General features: G+C 39.2%; 1 protein-coding gene across 2 annotated transcripts in view; it reads left to right on the top strand.

Moving 5' to 3' along the window:
* Window positions 1-13,062, top strand: part of asic1b (acid-sensing (proton-gated) ion channel 1b) — a 187,656-nt gene extending 174,594 nt beyond the window's left edge. For both annotated transcript variants that reach the window (XM_039612833.1, XM_031738938.2), the window contains 7 exons: window positions 2,124-2,274; window positions 3,298-3,354; window positions 3,915-4,068; window positions 9,727-9,818; window positions 10,124-10,203; window positions 10,793-10,894; window positions 11,587-13,062. In XM_039612833.1, coding sequence (XP_039468767.1) covers window positions 2,124-2,274; window positions 3,298-3,354; window positions 3,915-4,068; window positions 9,727-9,818; window positions 10,124-10,203; window positions 10,793-10,894; window positions 11,587-11,682 — 732 coding nt within the window. In that variant the 3' untranslated portion in view covers window positions 11,683-13,062. The remainder of the gene's footprint in view (window positions 1-2,123; window positions 2,275-3,297; window positions 3,355-3,914; window positions 4,069-9,726; window positions 9,819-10,123; window positions 10,204-10,792; window positions 10,895-11,586) is intronic.
* The last annotated feature ends 7,390 nt before the right edge of the window (window positions 13,063-20,452 follow it).

The following is a 20,452-nucleotide window of genomic DNA, read 5'->3' as shown; positions in this document are numbered from 1 at the left end:
GTCTCTGTCTCTCTTGCCTACAGTCTTGCATACAAACAAATAGGCTGTCTCTGCAAACAAGGCAGCAGCTCAGCATCAGGCATTTTCAAACATTTCATCACCAGTCTATTTAATTATACAGCACATTTAAGAACATAAGAAATTGAGCAAAGTGGATAGTGAAAACAAACAAAAGGTCCGTAAACTTAACTAAGTGCAAAAGACCCAGTTCCAATGTCGTTAGTTGCCAGTTCTCTGAAATTACCAAAGACCTTCCCCCCACTTTTACAAATCAGCTACAAAGTTACAAATCAAAATGTTAGAAAAAAATAGTTATAAAAGTTATAAATTTAACTTTATGGTAAAGCCCATACCATAGTAAAAATAGACTCTAATATATGTCAGGCTTATAAAACTTGGCAATAATGTATGTAATGTAAGTTCTGACGAAATGTTAGCTGCGGCTTGAGTTGGTGTTTTGCTCCCAGCTGTTTATGAAAGTCTGCCTTTGAGTTTGTTTCATAACCGCATCAGACAGCGGCAACATCTATCAACTTCCAGTCAGCTGTCTAATCTCCAATTTTGACTAAAGCGTCTGTGCATGTGTTCCCCATATTTTTAGAAGATAGATAGTTTTATTTATATAGCGCCAGTTCACCAGAGCAGTCACCTCAAGGCGCTTTATATCATAAGGCAAGCACCCTACGTTATTAGAGAGAAAACTGCAACTATCAGCAAGTTATCTACCGCAGCTGGTTGAGTGGTGAGGGGACTGAGAAGAGAAAAAAAAGTCAAACTGCTTATACTATAAACTCTGCAGTTGCACCATGAAAGAAAAGCGCAAATATCAACTTCTGTTTTTAACTGAGACAAAGTTTGTGTGAAGGATCGTGACAGGCCTCCAGCTGAAAACACAGTTTCCACACCCAAAAGTAGCAAATCAGGTGAGGAGTGAGAACGGAAGCATAGTCAGGATTTATTTCAACATTCATGTGATAATCTACTGAAAATTTGTGCCCAGCTGTAAGATAGTCAAAATATACTGCTACTTCTACTGTATAGGATTTACAGTACAAGTACAAAAGTAAGCATGTAAGAATGACATTCATGAGAAACATAAAACCATCAATATTAATGCACCAAATTGGACTTAATAAAATTCTGATGTGCTCTTTTTTTTTTTTTACTTTTTCTGAAAGCCTATATACAAGAAAATTACTTTAGTTTGATTATTGTGTTTACTCAGATAAATTTAATTTAATTAAAATATATGCATATCTGCAAATAAGTATTTCAAATACAAATGTGTTTATAAATGCACAATATTCACTTCACTGTATAATAGTATGATCTGTGAGTGGCTTCTGCAGTTTTTAATTATTTAAAGATGTAAATACTTATGTATACCAACACTATAGAATTACATATTCAGCACTACTGTGCAGATGTTCAAAGAAATGCAAAGTCTAATAAGTCTGGTGACAGCGTCTCTCTTTGGGTTCCTCCACTGCACGAATCCACCGGATTGCATGTTTTACTGCACAGACTGCTGAAGAGTGACATAGCTAACATTTGTGGATTCGAATACTGGGCATATGGTATTTGGTTCTGCAGCAACGCTGCTTAGAGTGAAACTCTTACGACATATCAGCTCTACTAAACAGCTGATACTATTCAGTTCCTGCATGAAGAGTGGGTAGCACAATGAAAGCACAGAGGGAGACTAGGAATAGGAGAAGCGTAGGAGAGATGCTCCTACGCTCAATAACCACAACTCACATGTCCACGAATCTGGAGTAAGAACAAGATTCACATTCTGTTCCAAATGCAGTAAGTGTGTAACAAGTTTAACATATTGAGAGAAAATATGAGATGAAGAACTGCATTGAGTATAAGCGTGCAGTAACATGCATATGATGAAACTGCAAATGACTGCGTAGTTGTTCTTTTTGTTTGCCTTTTACTCTGTTGCCACCTCCATGAACATAAACTGTGAGTTTTATTATTTTTCAAAAAAAAAAAACAGGTCACATTAGCATTGTGAATTTTTTTTACTTCAAATGTGGTCAACGTATTGATGAGTCACTGGGGATGTTCAGCAGATAGCAATCACCATGAGTGACGTGTTTGTGCCTGTCTTTTAGCTGACATACCTGCCTCCACCATGGGGCGACTGCAAATCCACACCGATGGACTCTGACTTTTTCAACACTTACAGCATCACGGCCTGCAGGATCGACTGTGAAACACGATACTTGGTGGATAACTGTAACTGTAGGATGGTTCATATGCCCGGTAAGAACTAGAGGGGCACCTTACTGCTTTCGCATTATTGTAGGGTCTTTACCTTACAATATAAAGCGCCATGAGGCAACTGTTGTTGTGATTTGGCGCTTTATAAATAAAACTGAATTGAATTGAGTTGGATATCAATATATCTATATCTACTTATATTTATAAAGATGTGAAGTGCTCTGGAGTCTGTTATTGTAATCTCACAGGAAACACTTTAATTTGATGCTGCAGTGACAAAAATGATTTTTGAGGAGCAAAACACTTTTTCCAGCAAATGCTGAAAATCAGATATTTTCACACTCCAGTGGATCGGAAAACTCAACTGTTTTCACTTTGTTTGCACAGTGATTACAGCTGGCATTTGCTGTCTACCTCCTACACTTAATCACTGTGTGGCATCTCTGATGGCAAATTGAAAAGGAGTTTGGCACAGAGGAAACATTTGCTTTTGGCCTCCGTTAACCCTCACTTACCTGTCCAATTATTGTTAATGCCTCTCTCTTCAATCAGAGAGAGACCCGTGTTTGCATATAGACAGCCTGCCAATCTGCCTGTGTGATAATCAGGATTAGTCTCTATCTTATAGTGATTGTTCAGTTGATTACTGAAAGTCTAGAGGGAACCTCCCCATCTTCTTCAGCTATTCATCTTTCCAATCTCTGGACCAAAAAGCAGTGAATAATTGTAGCAGGGTAATAATGTCCTCTACAGCGATGACATTTCTTACCTTGTGTTGTCCTGACAGACTGACAAAGATGGATCAACTGCCAAAGAGAGAAGGATGGGGAAAGGGGTGACCGAAAGTGGTAATGAGAGTCAGCAAAAGTTAATGAAATCAATTACAAGATGAGCTGAAAATTTATGGCCAAAATCCAGGTGTGATAAGGGCAGTAATTCTGAGACAACATTAATTATAAGTCTAGGACTCCTTGCCTTTTGTGCTTCCTCAAAACCCCTTTTTCCCTTGCTCGCCCCTTGTTTTTGTTCAGACTGTGAACATTGTGTGCTTTTGCCTATCCTTAGGAAATGCCCCATACTGCACCCCGGAGCAGTACAAGGAGTGTGCAGATCCTGCCTTGGGTAAGGAGATAAACCAGCATGCTGCTTGCATGATGTGTATGTGTATGCATGTGTGTGTATGTGTGCATGTGCACTTTTCAGTGTGCATGTCCCACTGTTCAGAGCTCCTGATCCGAGCTGATAACAGATAATAGTGTTCCTTCAGCCTGATAGTAGCCATTCTCAAAGAGTAAACCTCAAGCCTGCCACTGAGGCTCTCCTTTTCACACTCCCCTGTCTCTCCATCAACTGATACCTTTCAGTCCTTTCATGTCTGTTGCTTGTTTTCTTACTGACTTGCAATCTCTCGTGTCTCACGTGTTGGCCTCTGGCTATTACTGTCTCTCTGACTCTGTCTTGATGTGGCTTATATCTTTTGTATTTCTTATAAGGGTCTGTGGGGTTACTCCTCGCGGCATCTTTTCACAACGTTTCTGTGACACTTTTCATTCAGCTCATATTTTGTTTGTCATCCTGGGGTGGCGATAAATCTGTCTGTCCCCTTGTCTTCTCTCTTTAAATCTCTATCTCTGGCTTTCTTCTCTCTCTCTCTCGCTCTGTCTGACTACTTCATTTTTCAGACTTTCTTGTCGAGAAAGACAATGACTTTTGTGTGTGTGAGACGCCGTGCAACTTGACACGTTATGGTAAAGAGCTGTCCTTTGTCAAGATACCCAGCAAAGCATCAGCCAAGTACCTTGCCAAGAAATATAACAAAACTGAGCAGTACATAGCGTAAGTACAATTTTTTAAATCTTTTATATAACCAAAGGTGGGTTTGTGTTTGCAGAGCATTTTCACTTTTAATTCAGTGTTTCACATTTATGTTATTTGATGTAACCAATCTCTAAGAAGCTTCACATAAAGGAAGTGATGAATTAAAGTTATCAGTGCCATTCATCTTGTCTTTTCAGTGTATTTTAAAGGTTAAAGATTGTTATATTTTATTTTTAGTGCAGTTATAATGTCATTATCACTCATCATATTACACAGTGTGTTAAACTGTCATCATGCAGTGCATTCTGTAGCCACAATTTATCAGCTCCTGTCATTTTCTTCATTATCGTGAATATTTTTTATAATGTCTTGCAGAAAATAAGAGATGTATTTAGTTATAGATAGTACTTTAAGTTTTTAGTTATTTCTATTCTCTACTTAAACACAACAAAAATGCCTTAGCAGCAGTTATCAACTCACCCCCGAAAAAAATTAGAGAAGGGGCAGGTGGTAAGTGGCAGCTGCGTTAGCTTGGCCCCAAAAAAACTCATGTGTGTTAAATAAATTATAAACAGGTGCACAATGGCATGCTCAAAGATTCAGGTAGTTTATGTCAAATGTTAAGTTCCCATTAACTTACAGTTGACTCAAGCTCTTCCACTGAAAAGTGTTGTATGGTTTGGTTGACTCAGAAGTGTATTTGCCCTGCCCGAGTTTGAAGTTTCAAATGAACACACCTCCAGAAAGAAGCATAGCAATGAGATGACTTTGATGGGGACGGCTGTTTCCACCAGATCAGGTGCTCTATTGGATTGGGATCTGGTGACTCTGGAGGCCATTTGACTACAGTGAACTCACTGTCATGTTCAAAAAAACAGTTTAGGATAATTTAACGTTGCACATTATTCTGCTGGAAGCAGCCATCAGAAGATGCACACATTGTGCTCATAAAGGGATGGACATGGTCAACTACTGATGCTCAGTTGGCACTAAGGGGCCCGGTGTGGCAAGAAAATACCCCACACACTGTTACATCACCAGCAGCTTGAACCATTGATACAAGGCTCCATATTCTCATGTTGTTCCTTCTGATCCTAAGTGAGCTATTCTAAAGCAGCATCCTTCCAAATCCTGTGTAAAGAAACATGTTTCTTGACTGTGTCTATGACAATTTGAGACTTTGAAACAATTGAAGGTACAGTTTCCTGTTCTTACAGCAGTGGCACCCGCTGTGGTCCTCTGTTGCTGTAGCTCATCTGTTTCAAAGTTTGATGTGTTCTCCATTCAGAGATGCTCTGCATACTTTGGTTGTGGCCCGCACTGTTGCTGCATTTGCCTGTTGTGATTGGCTGACAGTTATGTGTATTAATAAGCAGTTGAACAGGTGTACCTAATAAATTGGCTGTGTTCAGTAAGTGTATACTCTAATTTTACCCTGCAAAGTATCTTCTGTCCCAGACTTTGCAAAAGCCAGCAGCAAAGATATTTCCCCTAATAGCAAAAATTGGACTCTTCCAAAGGGAGTAATGTTTTACTGAAAGTGCACCTACTGGGTCATTATATAAAAAATGAAAATGGATTTCATCTTCAGTTGACTTATTGACTTGTTAGATTACACTGTAGTACTGTTTTACTTTTCATGAGCAGTACGCTTGTAGATTATAAATGTGGTGTTTGTGTTTGATGAAGATGGAAAAGCTCTGTGAAAACATTCAGGAGCCAAATGGAGTTTTTTTTCTTCATTTTTTTAAACATGTGAAACAAAATATATACTAAATGCAACTTGGTTGGAGTTCTGTTTTTTCACTTGTGCACTGGATTTTCCTTTCTGTCATCATTTAGCAATTCAGTAGTGGCTTAAACATAGCTTGCTGTCCTGATTGTGAGGGATTAAGACAGATTAAGCCACTTCAGAATACAAGCACACTTACAGCAGAAATGTAAATCTCTTGATAAAAGCTCATGCCATCGATATCAGTTACCGGTAAGGACAAGAAAACTGCCACTAAACAAGTTAAATGACCCACTCTCTTTTCTGTCTAACAGAACCGATGTGTTTTGGATTGATTTTCTCTTTTACTTACTTCCTTAAAGGCTCCTCGGTGAGTGTAGTAACCCTTTCACTTTCTAAAACTTGGATTTTTTTTTCATCGAGGGGAGAAAATAGAACAAGGAACTCGCATTCAGAGCTTAACTTGATTAATTGACCAAGTATTGAGTGTTTCTTGGCCAAATGTACTGAAGAGATCAAAAGCAGTTCAAGGAAATGAGGAGAGGGTACAATAATAGTTGGATCTTTTATCTATCACTCCCGGCAGAGCAGTTGAAGACAAGATAATTACACCATATGTAGCCAGACTGCTGTTAAAAACCTTTCACTTCTCCCTTCAGAAAGAAATTCCCTGTGGACACAAGTGAATCCATCGAGTTCATTTCTTTGACTGGTCAAATTTCCAAGTGGTGTCATACTGATGCACATTAGCTTTGTTTTGGTATTCCGGCTTCTTAGTGTCTGGTGATGTGAAACTGAAGTCCGTGACAGTGGACTGTCTGTCGTCTTTCTGCTGGGAACCGCAAACAGAGAAAGAAAGGTAGACGTGTAGCTTAATCCACTGTTTGACAGCAACTTTGATCAGATGTGTCTCAGGTTAACCCACTAAGCAGCAGGAACATGTGACAGCCAAGAGGCATCACTGAAACTTCAGCATGACAACCCATACTGACGGCCTACAGATCAGGAAAAAGTACCCAAGAATGTCAGTAACAATAACAAGATAGAAGATCAGTGACTGAAAACCTGCAGCATCTGTACCCCAGAGAATATATCAGGAGCTAAAGCAGGTACCAGTGGTAAAAGTCGCTGATATAAAGTTTTAAAATAAAAGTTTTATAATAAATAATCTTATAATAAATAAATATGGCCTGTCAATCATTGCTGTTCATGTCTAAATTTGGAACATCGTGAAAGGTAGAAAAAATTGTCTTTTTAGGATCTGGGGAAAAACTGAATGTGTAGTAAATGTTCAAATTACACCCAGCCTAAAAATAATAGTTTTTATGTTTTTTTTGTTGTTTTTTTAAATACCACTTTGATTGACATTTTATTTGATTGTGATCAGAACGCCACATCTCTGGGACTCTGGGACTGTTTTTAGATTATAAAACATGTTTACATCATTTATATTCACTAACTGGCCCCTTTATTGGGCACATGTTGCTAACACCAGGTTGTGCATTCATTACCTTAGTTGTAATCAGTGGTTATTTGAGTCGCTGTTGCCTTCCTATCAGTTTGCTGGCCTCTCCTCAGCTTGATCTTAATTACTTACTGAATTTGAATTACTGTTTCCTGCCAGCTCAAAGCAGTCTGGTCACTCCTGTGCCTCTTACATCCACAAGGCATTTTCACCCAGAGAGCTGCCACTCATTGGATATTTTCTCTTTTGTGCAGGAAAATCCTTATAGATCAGCAGTTTCTGAAATACTCAAACCAGCTAATCTACTACCTAAAATCATGCCACGTTCAAAGTCACTTAAATCGCAATTCTGCCTCATTCTGGTGCTCAGTTTGAACATTAGCAGGCCGTCTTCACCATGTGTACAAACGTCAGTGTGCTGAGTTGCTGCCATGTGATTGTCTGATTAGTGTTAATGAGCAGTTGAACGGGTGTACCTAATGCAGTGAATATCTACGTGTGTTGCATGGTGAGCTTATTTGTACATGTTTTGGACAATCTAAATATTAATATTTTCATCGTGCAGTTATTGCAGGACAGTCAATTTAGTATTGTTTCTACATGATACTGGGGGCTCGGTGGTTTAGTGGTAAGCATGCTCCCTCGAACAGAGCAGGTCTGGGAGGTCATCTGAGGAGTTGAGGACAATGATATGTCCTTTTACTGTTCCACCAAATGTGGACATAATTGCACAAAAGTTAAAGTTAAAATTCAGAACGAATTAGTATTTACCAGAGCAGTCCAAGTGGACAGAAGAAATGGATAAACTATTGAAGGAGGTGTGTTGGTGTGCAGCTGAAACTGAAATATAAAGGTAAATAATTACATTTATTTAGTAAAAGTAATTAGTAAAAATTTGAAGTGGCTAAGTGTGATTACTCATGCTGCAGTGTCACTGTTACAGTGCTTTAGCTCAGCCTCAGTGATGGTTGGCTGGCTGAAGGTTTAATTCACATTTCAGAAAGAGTTTTTATGTCAATCATAAATCAGATAATTGAAAAGCACAACCAAGCATTAAAAAAATCCCACGGCCGTGGGCATGACATATCCAATTTGCCAATTCACATATCAAAATCTCATGGGTTACATCAGCCACCTTGACCATCCTCTTATAAAGGCCCACATAGTTTACTAGTTTCCAACGGGGGAACAGCAGATTACATCCACTCTACTGTAAAATGTTGGCAAGAGCTGACAGAAAGAACAGAGTTCCCACAGCTTCCAGAAGCTGATGGATGCTTTTGAAATTCATCCAGAGTCAAAACCTGCTGGGCCGAAAGACTCCAGTGGAGAAAAAAGAGAAGTACATGGACTTGGAAGAAGCCATTCTATGGCAGGCTCTGCACAACATATATCCCAAGGAAATCAAAAAGAATCAAATTCTATTATCTATAAATAAAAATAGCAGCTTATGAAATTAAAAGAAGATATTTAGTATGTATTTTCATTTTGTTGTTAATGCTACACTGCTGAGTTTGTGACTTGGTGCAAATGTAATGGTGCAAAAAAGAACAAGTCATTCATATTTAATAACATGATATTTTGTTTTACCTTCATTAAAATGATTTTTTGTGACATTTGTACTTTGACTTGAAGGCTGTGATTAATTTGAGTGAGCCAGGTCTAGGCTCGTTTTATTGCACATGCTGGCTTTCAGGGACACTTAATGGAACACAGCCATTGCTGATTTGTAATTATCGGTGTACAGGTGAATAAATGCTGAGACCCACTGACCTCAAAGTGTTTGATGACTGTTTCTCATTGTGTTTACTGTTGATGGGCTTTTAAAAAAAGAAGTCAGTGCAGTCAGAGTGACCTGAAGTATAAGATCTCACGCAATTTTAAAATGCTCTCCACATTATCGCCATTTATCAGCTACAATTTGCATCGAGTCATTTAAAATGAGTCCTTGGCTTCAACAGAGTTGATCTTAGGACTGGCAGCTTATCACTTGTCTTATAATGCAGGACTTATATTTTAAGTTATAAAACCGAAAATCGTGTACCAAAAAAGGAAAACTACAAAGTCGAGCTGTGGTTTTGATCCCAACCCCAGTGGGGTGTAAAGTCTGACTTCACCCAGAGAGAGGATATTTAAGAATTACAATAATAGTCTGTCTTGCCCTGGGCCTTTAAACTAATCCCCTTTCTTCTTCTTTATGCTGAAGTCCTGAGTTTTAGACTTTAACACGGTATGAAATCAAACAGCTACCATCATTTCCCTTGTATTCCTCAATGGCCAGACCCACCTAGGGGAAATTAGTAAGTGGTGACAGGTTATTTGCTCAACTTGACGCATCTTCTCTGTTATCTGCAGGGAGTGGCAGACTCACCAATCACCTCCTCTGCCTGAAGACGCGCTGATAGAAACGTGTTTGAAATGTAAACTGTTAGTTTTAAATATGTGACTTAAAACTGCCTGCTTCCCTTTCTGTTAACAGTGATAACATTCTGGTTTTGGATATCTACTTTGAAGCGCTGAACTACGAAACCATCGAACAAAAGAAAGCCTATGAATTGGCAGGCCTTCTGGGTAAGGAAATGGCTGTCAAGTGTTTTCTTAGGAAGAGATAATGTGCAGTATGCAGCATGACAGATGCTTTGTATCTAAAATGACAGTAGCGCAAGTGCTTGCATTTTTTATGAGGTGTTCAGGTCCCAGAAGAGACACAAAAGTGTCTCTTTAATCTTTTTAACTGCATATTTGCAAACGTCTATATTTGCTGTTACATTTCTCACCTTTTAGATGTAAAAAAAAAAGACGCAAAGTGTGTGAAAGCTGAGCTGTTTCATGAATGTATTCAGGTACAAGTTTTGCTTCCTCATTTTTCTTTTCAGGTGATATTGGTGGTCAGATGGGTCTCTTCATTGGAGCCAGCATCCTCACCATTCTTGAACTCATTGACTATCTATATGAGGTAAAAACTAACATCTATTGTGTTTTTATGGTAATCCGTGCTACTCCAGCAAAATAGAATGACTTGCTGGCAAAATTTCATTTTTCACACAGTGTTACCATGCAAGGACGTGTTTTAGCGAGCATGACGAACGCTCTGTCCCTCACAACCCTGCAGCCCATTTCTGCATTTCTGCACGGCACTCACATCTTAGCAGTAGCAACGCTGAATACATTAACATTTTGGATGTATTATATTTTAGATTAGTCAGGATGTCTATGTCCACTCTCATTAGAGTAACTCTGTGCTCCACACTTCCTCCCTCCCTTCTCTTACAACTAAAGTACTAAGGGTTTTTTATATGTGTGTGTGTGTTAGTCCTTGATTAGAAATGTGTGTGAGAGAGAGAGATGGGCAGAGCAAAGCAGCTACTGCTCATGTACAGGGTCACCGTGCAAGCTTATTTATAGATACATAAAATCAATCACATTTATATTCCAGTCAAGTATGTGGGTTTGAACTATGATGAACCAAAAAAAGAACTCTTGGATGCTCTCCAGAAGCAAAAAGAAAATGCTTTTTGGTAACAGGTGTGCTTGTCTATTTCCAGGTGATCAAATACAAGGTGTGCCGGTGCATGAAGAAGAAACACAAAGGCCGCAAAAACAATGACCGGGGAGCTGTGCTGAGCCTGGATGATGTGAAACACCATGTCAGTAGTGTGCTGTTAAGTACTTTCACTGTGTCAGACGGCATTGCTTTGACAGGGGCACACTCTCTGCTTTGTCTTCACTGCTCTCAACTGGAGCTGGGATCAAGGAGGTGGTGGGGTGGTGGTAAGAAGACGAGCAAATGAGAGAGAAGAGATAGAGATGGAGGAAGTTTGGGTGGGGGGACTTGAGAGACACGGAAGAGAGTGAAAAAGTGATTGGGATGAGAGGGGGAGAAAATTGAGAGGGAGAAGTAGGAGAGCGGAAAGTGGCTGGAATTTAATCAAAGCTGGGGGACAGCACCAGCAGGGACAGGCCGGAATTAAAGCTTTGGACGGTGTGACAGCTCACTTATTTCCAAGTGTAAATGAAGCCAGTTCACTTTAATTGTAAGTCAGACCTCAGACAGAGAAGGGAAAGATATTCTCCACAACTGATCTTGACTTTGTAGTCCTTTCCTTCTCTCCCCACCATTATTTTCAGCATTTTTCAAAGTATTCCTGAAGAATCTATTTCCTCGCCCATCTCAGCCCAACTTGTTGCTCACATCATGTTTTCCTGTGAAGATGTTTATGAGCTTTTTAGTTTTCTTGCACATTTATGCTCCCTCGATCTCAATGCTATATCTTCTGCTGATCATTTCTCTTACCTGCCTTTTTGACTGTCTGCCTCTCTCATCCCATTTCTCTCTCAGGCTCCTTGTGAGAACCTGCGTACACCATCAACGTATCCTGGCAATATGCTACCTCATCATCCGGGCCAGGGTAACTTTGAAGACTTCACTTGCTGAGCAGAACCCAGGTGAAAGTGTGTGTTATGCAACCAAAGCCACCATACAACGACAACTGTCTAACGCAGGGAGGGTGAGGAACTGATACTAATCTAACAGAGGCACTTTTTACATGAAAACTGAGGAAAATGGACAAATCAATCGTGACAAAGAATTTGTCAGAGGAAGTCCTAAATGTTTAAAAAAAAAAATCTGTAATTTTTCCGGAGAAGATTTCATGCAGCACTCTTCTGTGTTTTTCCTCTGGATTACTGCCGCAAAGGATGCTCATGGAGAAACCTTGCCAACATGGACCTCTCTTTCAAAAGACAAAAAAAAAGAAATAAAAAAGGGAAAATGTACAGTTATCTCACCATAGACAGTAGATCAGAAAAAAGAGCCCCCATGCCTTTATATAGCACAGCAACACATGATGGTTTCACACAACACCGGCTTGCTAGTGTGACGAATATTCATACTGCTTACTCCACTGTACATGTAGCAACATCTAGAACTGTTGCAGTGCTTCATAAAACAACCGCTGGACTCTGTGTACTTTGTTTGCGAATGTATCTTTGTTCACAATGAGTGTAGTTGCGTGTGCAGGAAATACTTTCAGGGGGTTGCGATGTAAGTGGAGGTGGCGACAGTGGTAGAGGTGCATCATCTACCATTTAATGTACTGGTGAAGATTTCAGGTCTCATCATGTAAATGCATGCTTGTATTTGTCCAGTGCATGTTTTTTTTCATATCATTTCTAATTTTGATTGATTTTTTTTTAAAATATATAGACTTATATACATTTAATCATTATATTTACCAAGTCTGCCTCATTTACAGAAACATAACAATGATACATGCCATATATTCCTGTGTGCGTTTGTGTGTGTGAAGGGACAGTGTTGCAACATTAGGTATGTTGAGTGTTTTGTTGATTGCACAAATGGATGAGCTGCACCTAATTTCATTTCTTATGATTTTGTTTTGTTTTTTCATTCTTTCACTTCTTTTTCATGTTCACATGTGGCCACGGGATGAAGTGAGAAGGGTTTTTTTGTTGTTGTTTGTTTCTTTGTTTCTTTGTTTTGTTTCCTAGGGATTGATTGCTAAAATCCTTGTGTGGGGCTGTTACATTTTTTTCTGTATCTGTGTTAGTTGCAAAAGTCTTATCAAAGCACAATACCGCCAGTATGTAGAGGTGATGTAAAAGAAAACGTACTATTCTTCTTGATATATTGTCATATTATTAATATCGTGTTGATCCGACTGTTTTTGATTGTTTCTTTCTTTCATATAAAACACTCAGCAGCGCCTGATTATCCTGTCTCCATCTTCCAGGTAATAACCTGCTCTATTTAGTTATCAAAGCATAAATAAAATGCAGATATCGTTTTGGAAAATTGTTTGTTTTCTTCACTGAATGTAGTTTTTTCTTTGTTCCTTTGCTTGAAAAGGCAAACAGAAACAAAGCAATGTATTTCCCAGCCGTAGTTACTGTTTAAATGTTCATTTTTTAATCATGAGCTGCTCTCAGAAAATCTGATTAAGCATTCTGCACTCCATCCAAGGCATTTTGCTATCTCTATTTCCCCAATCAACATGTTATCTTGTGTTTTGCTTCATACAACATTTTTCTTGGAATTAAATCAGCATTATGAAAGAGTTTGGGGGCAAGACTGATATTGCTTATCTACGGCAACCATTCATTTGTGCTGCATTTTAACAGCTTCAAGCCACAACACTGGTATTTTGGAGCACCGTACTCTTGAAATGTGATTACAGATTCAGCTGCTGTATGACAAAAGGATGGATGAGAAATATCCTGCACAGCCAATACAAGTTTTATCAAGATTGTCAGTCAGCCAGCAGTATTCTACTGTACATCTGGTGCTGCCAACTGCCACAGTTATATTAGAAAAGCAGCTTGGTGATGCATGACTCTGTGAATATTAGAGCCCAGTACCACCTAAACCACAGTCTGCCTCAGAAATCATGTCCTGTGCTCATTTGGCTGCTCGGTCCACTGCTACGAGACGTCAGGGGTTAGTCGAGGACGAGAAGTTGACTTTTGCTTTATAATTTTTTCATGATTTCTTTTAGTGCAGAACCACATATATGCATTGTTCATCAAATGAGAGCAAGCACTCATTTTTTTCTATTATTCAGAGTAGAAACCTCAGCTGCTAACCACACATTAATATACAAGTGTTAAAGCTCCTGGGAATCACCTACAATATATGATGACATTTTTTTTCTTGTTTTGAATGTCTGAAACATGATTTTGCCCCCCTGATGGTTTTATTCTTTTCTGTTCTACCTGCCAACAACACAAATTAATCAAAGAAGTTTTGGTTTTTTTTTAAGAAAAAAGATGCTCATTTCCTGCTGGCATTTGTGTCTTTGTGTGAGCAACAGCCTGCGAATCAGTAGATTGCGGGGAGGGTCAGAATACAGGAGCACTGCCTGCCAGTGACAGAAATCCTGCAGAAGATGCTTGCTGCATCCTGATAAGCCTCCAGGGCAAAGCAGGTGGGGGCTGTGTGGGAGGTGGTAATACCAGCGGGAGTTCAGAAACTGAAAATCTTTCCAAAAATTCTGGATTAGCAAGAGTTTCCTGCAATCTGGTGGTTTAATTGTTTAGTTTCCTGCGTTGTTTGAAATCTTGGCTTCTTTTCTCCCTGAAAGAGGTTAAATCATTGGGCTTTGTGCCCTCATTTACTTGCAAGTGGAAATATCTGAGATGATGGCTCCCTCCTTGCTTTCACCTTGTTGGCTGACACACAGCCAATCTGTGGACAGTATATAAGAGTTGCTCCTGTAATGGAATCTATCCCAAACTGTCTGTCCTTCTTAAACAGCTTCAACTCCCTCATATAATCACCAGCTGGATGTGATTTACTGTACAGGCAGCTTTCTCGCAGGGAACCTTTATTGTTTGTTCTTATGTTTTAATGAGACTTGTTGTGTTTATGTTTTCACCCACAGCTGACAGTTTAATCTTGCCTTCTGATATCACAGAACATGCACTCGCGCACAAGATCTTTTTAAATCTGAGGTAATTTCCGCTTAATCCCGTTATCACATCTTATCATCTCCATCAATAAGGAGACGACACTCCTGCTTCACAATGTGGCGTGCTGTCTTTTGTCATTTATGAAACGAACACACACTAAACATCACTGAGTCCTAAACTCATCCTGCTTGTACACAATAATAAGCTGGCCACCTGAGGAGAGAGATGCCACTAATGTCAAGACACAAAAACTCCTCACGAAGCAGGGGTCCGACCGAGGCCAGCACCCTGAGGCTCTGTGAGCAATGAAGCAAGGGAGGGTAAGGATTACTGAGCATCACAGCCATGATCCAGGATGAAACAAGGAGCATTCACAAATGCATCAGGAAGATGACCCCCCAAGATGAACTGCTACCAGAGTGCCTTAGGCAGCTGAAGACGGATGGTGATGAGCAAGAGGGGAAGGAAATATCTTAGAAAAACAAGTGGCTTGCATTAAGAAAAACACAGTGGCTGAAAAAGGATGGCCGAAAGGACAGCACAGATCCTCTGACTAGGGCAGTGCAAGATCAAGCTGTAAGCAACAGATCCTAAGATTTGTTGTCCACCTAGGCTCAGAGGACCCAAGTGACAGGCAGACAATCCAACACACGGTAGCAGAATGTAAGATTCAAGCTGGGACAGCACCTACTGAGAGGCATAGCCAAGCAGCCGGAATAGTGTACAGCAACATCTGCGCCACATGGATTAGAAGTCTCCAATTCCCAGTAGGAAACACCTTTGAAAGTGGCTGAGAACAACAGGGCTAAGGTCCTTTGGGATTTCAAGTTCCAGACAGACAGCCAGCTGCTGGCCAGCCAACCAGACACAGTTTTGGTTGAGGGGAAACAGAAGACAGCAGTTGTGATTCATGTGGCAATCCAAGCTATAACATTAGAAAGATGAAGCATGGAGAAGCTGAAGGAACACCTGGAACAGGTGTGGAAAGTAAAGTCCAAGGGGGTCCCAGTGGTAAAAGGAGAGATAGTGACTGGCTCTGACAGATTCCAGGCACAATGTTACTGTTGATACGTAGCTATTTATTTACTTAATAATTTTGTTACTCTGGTAACCACTGTAAAACTGTCACAGGTTTCTCGTTCACAGTGTGAAATGTTACGCACAGACCTTATGAAACCATGCGGTAAATAACTCACCATGAGTGGCTAAAAGAAATTAAGTCCACTTATTAAAATATTGTATTAAATGATGATTTTTCACAGGTTTGTGCTTTAATTGCGTACTGCCTTAGACTTCTGTTTTATTGTATTTGAGAAATAAATTATAATTTCAATCAACAAAAGCAGTCCACATACCTCTGCCAAGGCTGTAAATTCCCTCGACGTCATGTATAAATAGTATTTTTGCACTCTGCTGTATTGCTTTTATTAAGTTAGATGTTCTGAATACTTCTGCCCAATAGAAATATAAAGAATAACAGCATTGCATGAAAAAAGTGACCTTGGCTTGGGTATTTTTATTTTATTGCATTATACTTTATTTGCAGAAAGCTGCTGGTAAAGTTAACCCTTATTGGCCTAAAATACAGCCACTTGTGAACTTGTGATTCATGTGCCGTGGACTGCTTTATATTTCTGGATCTATACTGTACAGAAATAAATGAATTTTTAAAGCAGGGCTGGCACTCCCACTTGTCTCATCCTCTCACTCCTGCCTGCACGTCAGATGAGTCACGTTTCTGGTATAAATTTATCCTGTCAGATCTCTCAGTGCAATTAGGATGCTCAGCCGTTTGTCATAGATAAGGCCGCGGCCGGCTCCTCTGGGCTTCACTTTACATTCAGCTCGTTAAGAGGATTAATAATTGCCATGCAGTCAGGTTTCTCACCACTCAAAGATTCCAGACTCGGTCCATCTGATTTGCCTATTCATCTGTTAAAAGTTTAACCCCCTGTTCTGTTGTTCAGTATCAAAGTTGCTCTCTCCTCTAAAGGATAAACCTAATCAGCTGCTATCTTACCCACACAGAAGGTAAAACCCCCTTGAATATTTGAAGCACAATGTGGTGCTTCTGAGTCCCATAAATGAGGATTTTGCTTCACCTTGTTCCAAAAAAATCATAATGTATCCCCCCTCCTTTCTGGTATGCACTCACACAACTCCTCTCCAGTCAAACACAAACAGGCTATGCAAACAGATGGGCTGCCATGTTTTGTACTGTTGTAGCTCCATACTAATTGGGGCAGAAGTGCAATAACATCAAAGTTCGGAAACAAGAACGTGTTTGATTCAGCAGCTGACATCCAGTGCGTTAAAGGTTCTGACTGGTTGTTTACTTGTCAACACAGAAACCACTTCAGAGGTACAGCAGCCTCATGCTGGCCGTGTCTTTTGATGAAACATGCTAAAAAATGCATTCAAAGAATGTCATGTTTCAGTTCAAAAACCATCCAGTATGAGGTCTCTGCAGTTGTGGTTTAGATCACCTAATAAACAAGGAAGGAGTCGATTTACTAATTTATAAAACCCTACGATGAAAGAAAATGTGGTGTCTGATTTTTTTTTTCAGGATTTTTTTTAACTCTGTTCAAGAGTGAAAATTCAAACAAACATGACTGCGGGTTCAACTTTTTCAGCTACATTTGTTTATTTTTTAGAGACTTTGTAGTCAAGCCTAGTGATTACCACCATATGCGTCACTCTTTTTACCCTTTATTCATTTGTAATCTTATAGTTAACACTCAATAGGTCAAGTGTAAAGACCCCTCACTCATGATAAAAAGGATATGGATAGATTTGTATCTTTGTATCTCTACACCTGAACAAGGTGTAAACTGGCACACATTGGTGTATTTTTAATCTCTTAAACCCTGTAAAATAAAGGCCTTTTTATATAGACTTATCTAACCTACCTGAATTTCTGGTCTTGGATTTTTTAGGCCATTTTTGGCAACATGAACATCAGAACATCTTTATTGATCCCCATATTAAGAGCAGTGGGAAGTCACAGAGGGCCAATAGCATTGGTGAAGGGCACAATTCTGAGAGATTTCATTTATTTTTCATGGTAGGAAATATCTGACCTCAGAACATACAAACTCAAAGCACAAGGCTTTTATCCTAGGCTCAAACCCAGCCACTCTTACTCATTTGTGCCTGATGTATTTAGTCCACAAAAAAAGACATTGAAAAACATTTGAAAAAAAATGAATAGTTTCCTAAGAAATACATCCCTTTTTCTCCCACATTAAAGGCATGATGTGATGTGCCATATTTTTCTTTTCTGCCTAGCCCAAGATGTTTCCTGCTTCACCCAAAGGCCCACTGTCATTACACTGCTTCAGAGCCAACAACACTTGTGTCAACTACTCTGAGAGCAGACTTGAGAGGCCCAGTGGTGAAGGACACTATTGCTGTCTTGTCCTTGAATATTTTAAGATTAATAATCCATACTGATTTATTTCTAGGCCAGTTATGATGTCAATAATTCATTACTGGTACCAAAACAGTTTTAGATTTTTCATTAATTATTCTACACAAAAAAGGAAAGCATCAGAGGCTAAGGTACTTCAAATGTTTCATTTTTTGCATCAGTCATTTAATGAAATCGGTAGGATGATGGACAAAAGCATAAAGAGCCATCTTCAACTACAAGAAGAACCATGAGTCCTGCCTTTCACGGCAGTATCAGCTTGATATGGCTTGAGACCACCAAAGAACAGCAGCAAGTTCTCCAAGATCATAGAAAAGCATTTTGAAAGTCCTTTTAAAGGACAAGGATGGTCACACTAAATACTTCTCTCATTGCAGTCTGCTGCACTTTGCATGATGAATGATGACATTAACTGATAAATAAAAACTACTTACTGCATTATTTTGAAAGCATCCAGCATTTCCTTTTAATGGCTACGACTCAGTCATGGCGGTATATTCCTTCCAAATGTCTCTCTACGAGGGCCTCGCATGCTGTTTTGTTTGGTTTTAATCCATTTTGCAGTCCCTGGCAGACAGATTGACTGGATGGCATACCAAACAAGACAAAGTTAACCTTTGTTTAACTTTTACAAACCCAGACAGAGTTGTTTGTTTTGGTTTACTGCACATTGCATCCATAGATCTGGTTTTTAGTCACCAGTCAGCCTGGAGAGATATCAGACGCTGAATATAATTAAGTTTATTCATTTGGTTAGAGGGACAATGAATTTTAATTACAGTTCTGAAAAAAGAGAGATAAGCAAAAGGCTAATTTTCATAGTCACTGAGCCCATATTGCCAATAATTTATCAAAGATTGAAAGAAGAAAATGCAATCAGATTATGATAAAAGGTGCCAATGCTCCACTGTTAATTTAGTTAATTAACAGTTTCATTATCTTCATTTCATTTTCATTTCAAGATTACTTGTCAGATACTGACTTATGCTATTTTTTCTTGTGTTTCATACTTCATGTTAGCACTTGTTTAATTAAAGAATAAAATGAGGGAGCAACACACAAACACAATAATGTTTCTGGATTTAGTTTTATTTCATTTATAACCTTCCTTAATTTAAGAAAGGCTGTGATTTCCCTTCATGTTCAGTGAAATTAAGTTAAAGTAATTACTTTTAAACAAGTGCCAAAGTACTAAATTGAGGTACACAAGGTTTATCTTTACAAGCACCTATATTTATCTGTCATATTTCGGTACTTAATAATTACACAATTTCATATGCACTTTAATTTAGAGCAAAAAAACTTGGTGTCACTTTGGACTCGAGATAATTACGGTGAAAGAAAAATAGAGCCAAATTACAGAGCCAGAGGCAGACAGGTACAGTTCTGTGAAAAAGAACATTTTTCACAGGACTCTATGCACTCCTGTGAAAAATGAGTACACGCTTAATGCTTCCATTAAAATTATATTAGCAGCCAGGAATTAAAAAGGTAAGTGGCAGCCAGGTACTGATAATCAACAAATCATCACCAAATGTGATGTGATCTATAAAAGCAGACGTTTTGGCAGGTTGCTGGTCTGGAGCATTTAGGTCTGTGTTTACACTATCCCACAATCTTCCCAGGACTGGATATCCCAGCAAAGTCACCCAAAGACCACATCATGCAGTGGTAAGAAAAACTTCAAAGAACACAAAAACATGAGATACTTATTAAACTCAACAGATATTTCCTACTTCATGGCAGTATAACTAGATATAGACTGAAAAACTATGGCTTGGTTGGAAGGACTGGAAGGAGATAGTCTCTTCTCTCTAAAAACATAGCAGCACGGTTTAGGATTGCAAACTTGCAGCTGAGCAAGCCTCATAACTTCTGGAGCAATGTCCATTAGACAGACAAGTTCAAAGTGGAGCTGTCTGGCCATAATACACAACACTGCGTTTGGCGAAAACCAAACACAGGATATCAGCTCACACACCTCACATCAACCGTCAAAGCACAGGCTTACAGACCTTGGAGTTACTGAGTCAACCATGAACCAAAGTGCTTTAGAGCCAGATGTGAGGTCATCTGTTCAACACCTGAAGTTTGGTTGAAATCGGATCGTCCAAAATGACAATTATACCAAGCTCACCAGACTCAAGGTGCTGCAATGGGCTAGTCGAAGTTTAGACATCCAACTGAAATGCCTGCAAGCCTAAATGAACTTAAGCAGAATTCTAAAGAGATAAGAATATTAAAGACAAGTGGGACAAGTTTCCTCCACAACAATATGAGAGACTGATAAAATCATAAAGAAAACAATTACTTTAAGCTATTGATGCAAAAGGATCTATAAGCT

Source organism: Oreochromis aureus, linkage group 5, assembly GCF_013358895.1.
Source record: "Oreochromis aureus strain Israel breed Guangdong linkage group 5, ZZ_aureus, whole genome shotgun sequence".
Lineage (NCBI taxonomy): Eukaryota > Metazoa > Chordata > Actinopteri > Cichliformes > Cichlidae > Oreochromis > Oreochromis aureus.
This window is presented reverse-complemented; position numbering and strand designations above follow the sequence as displayed.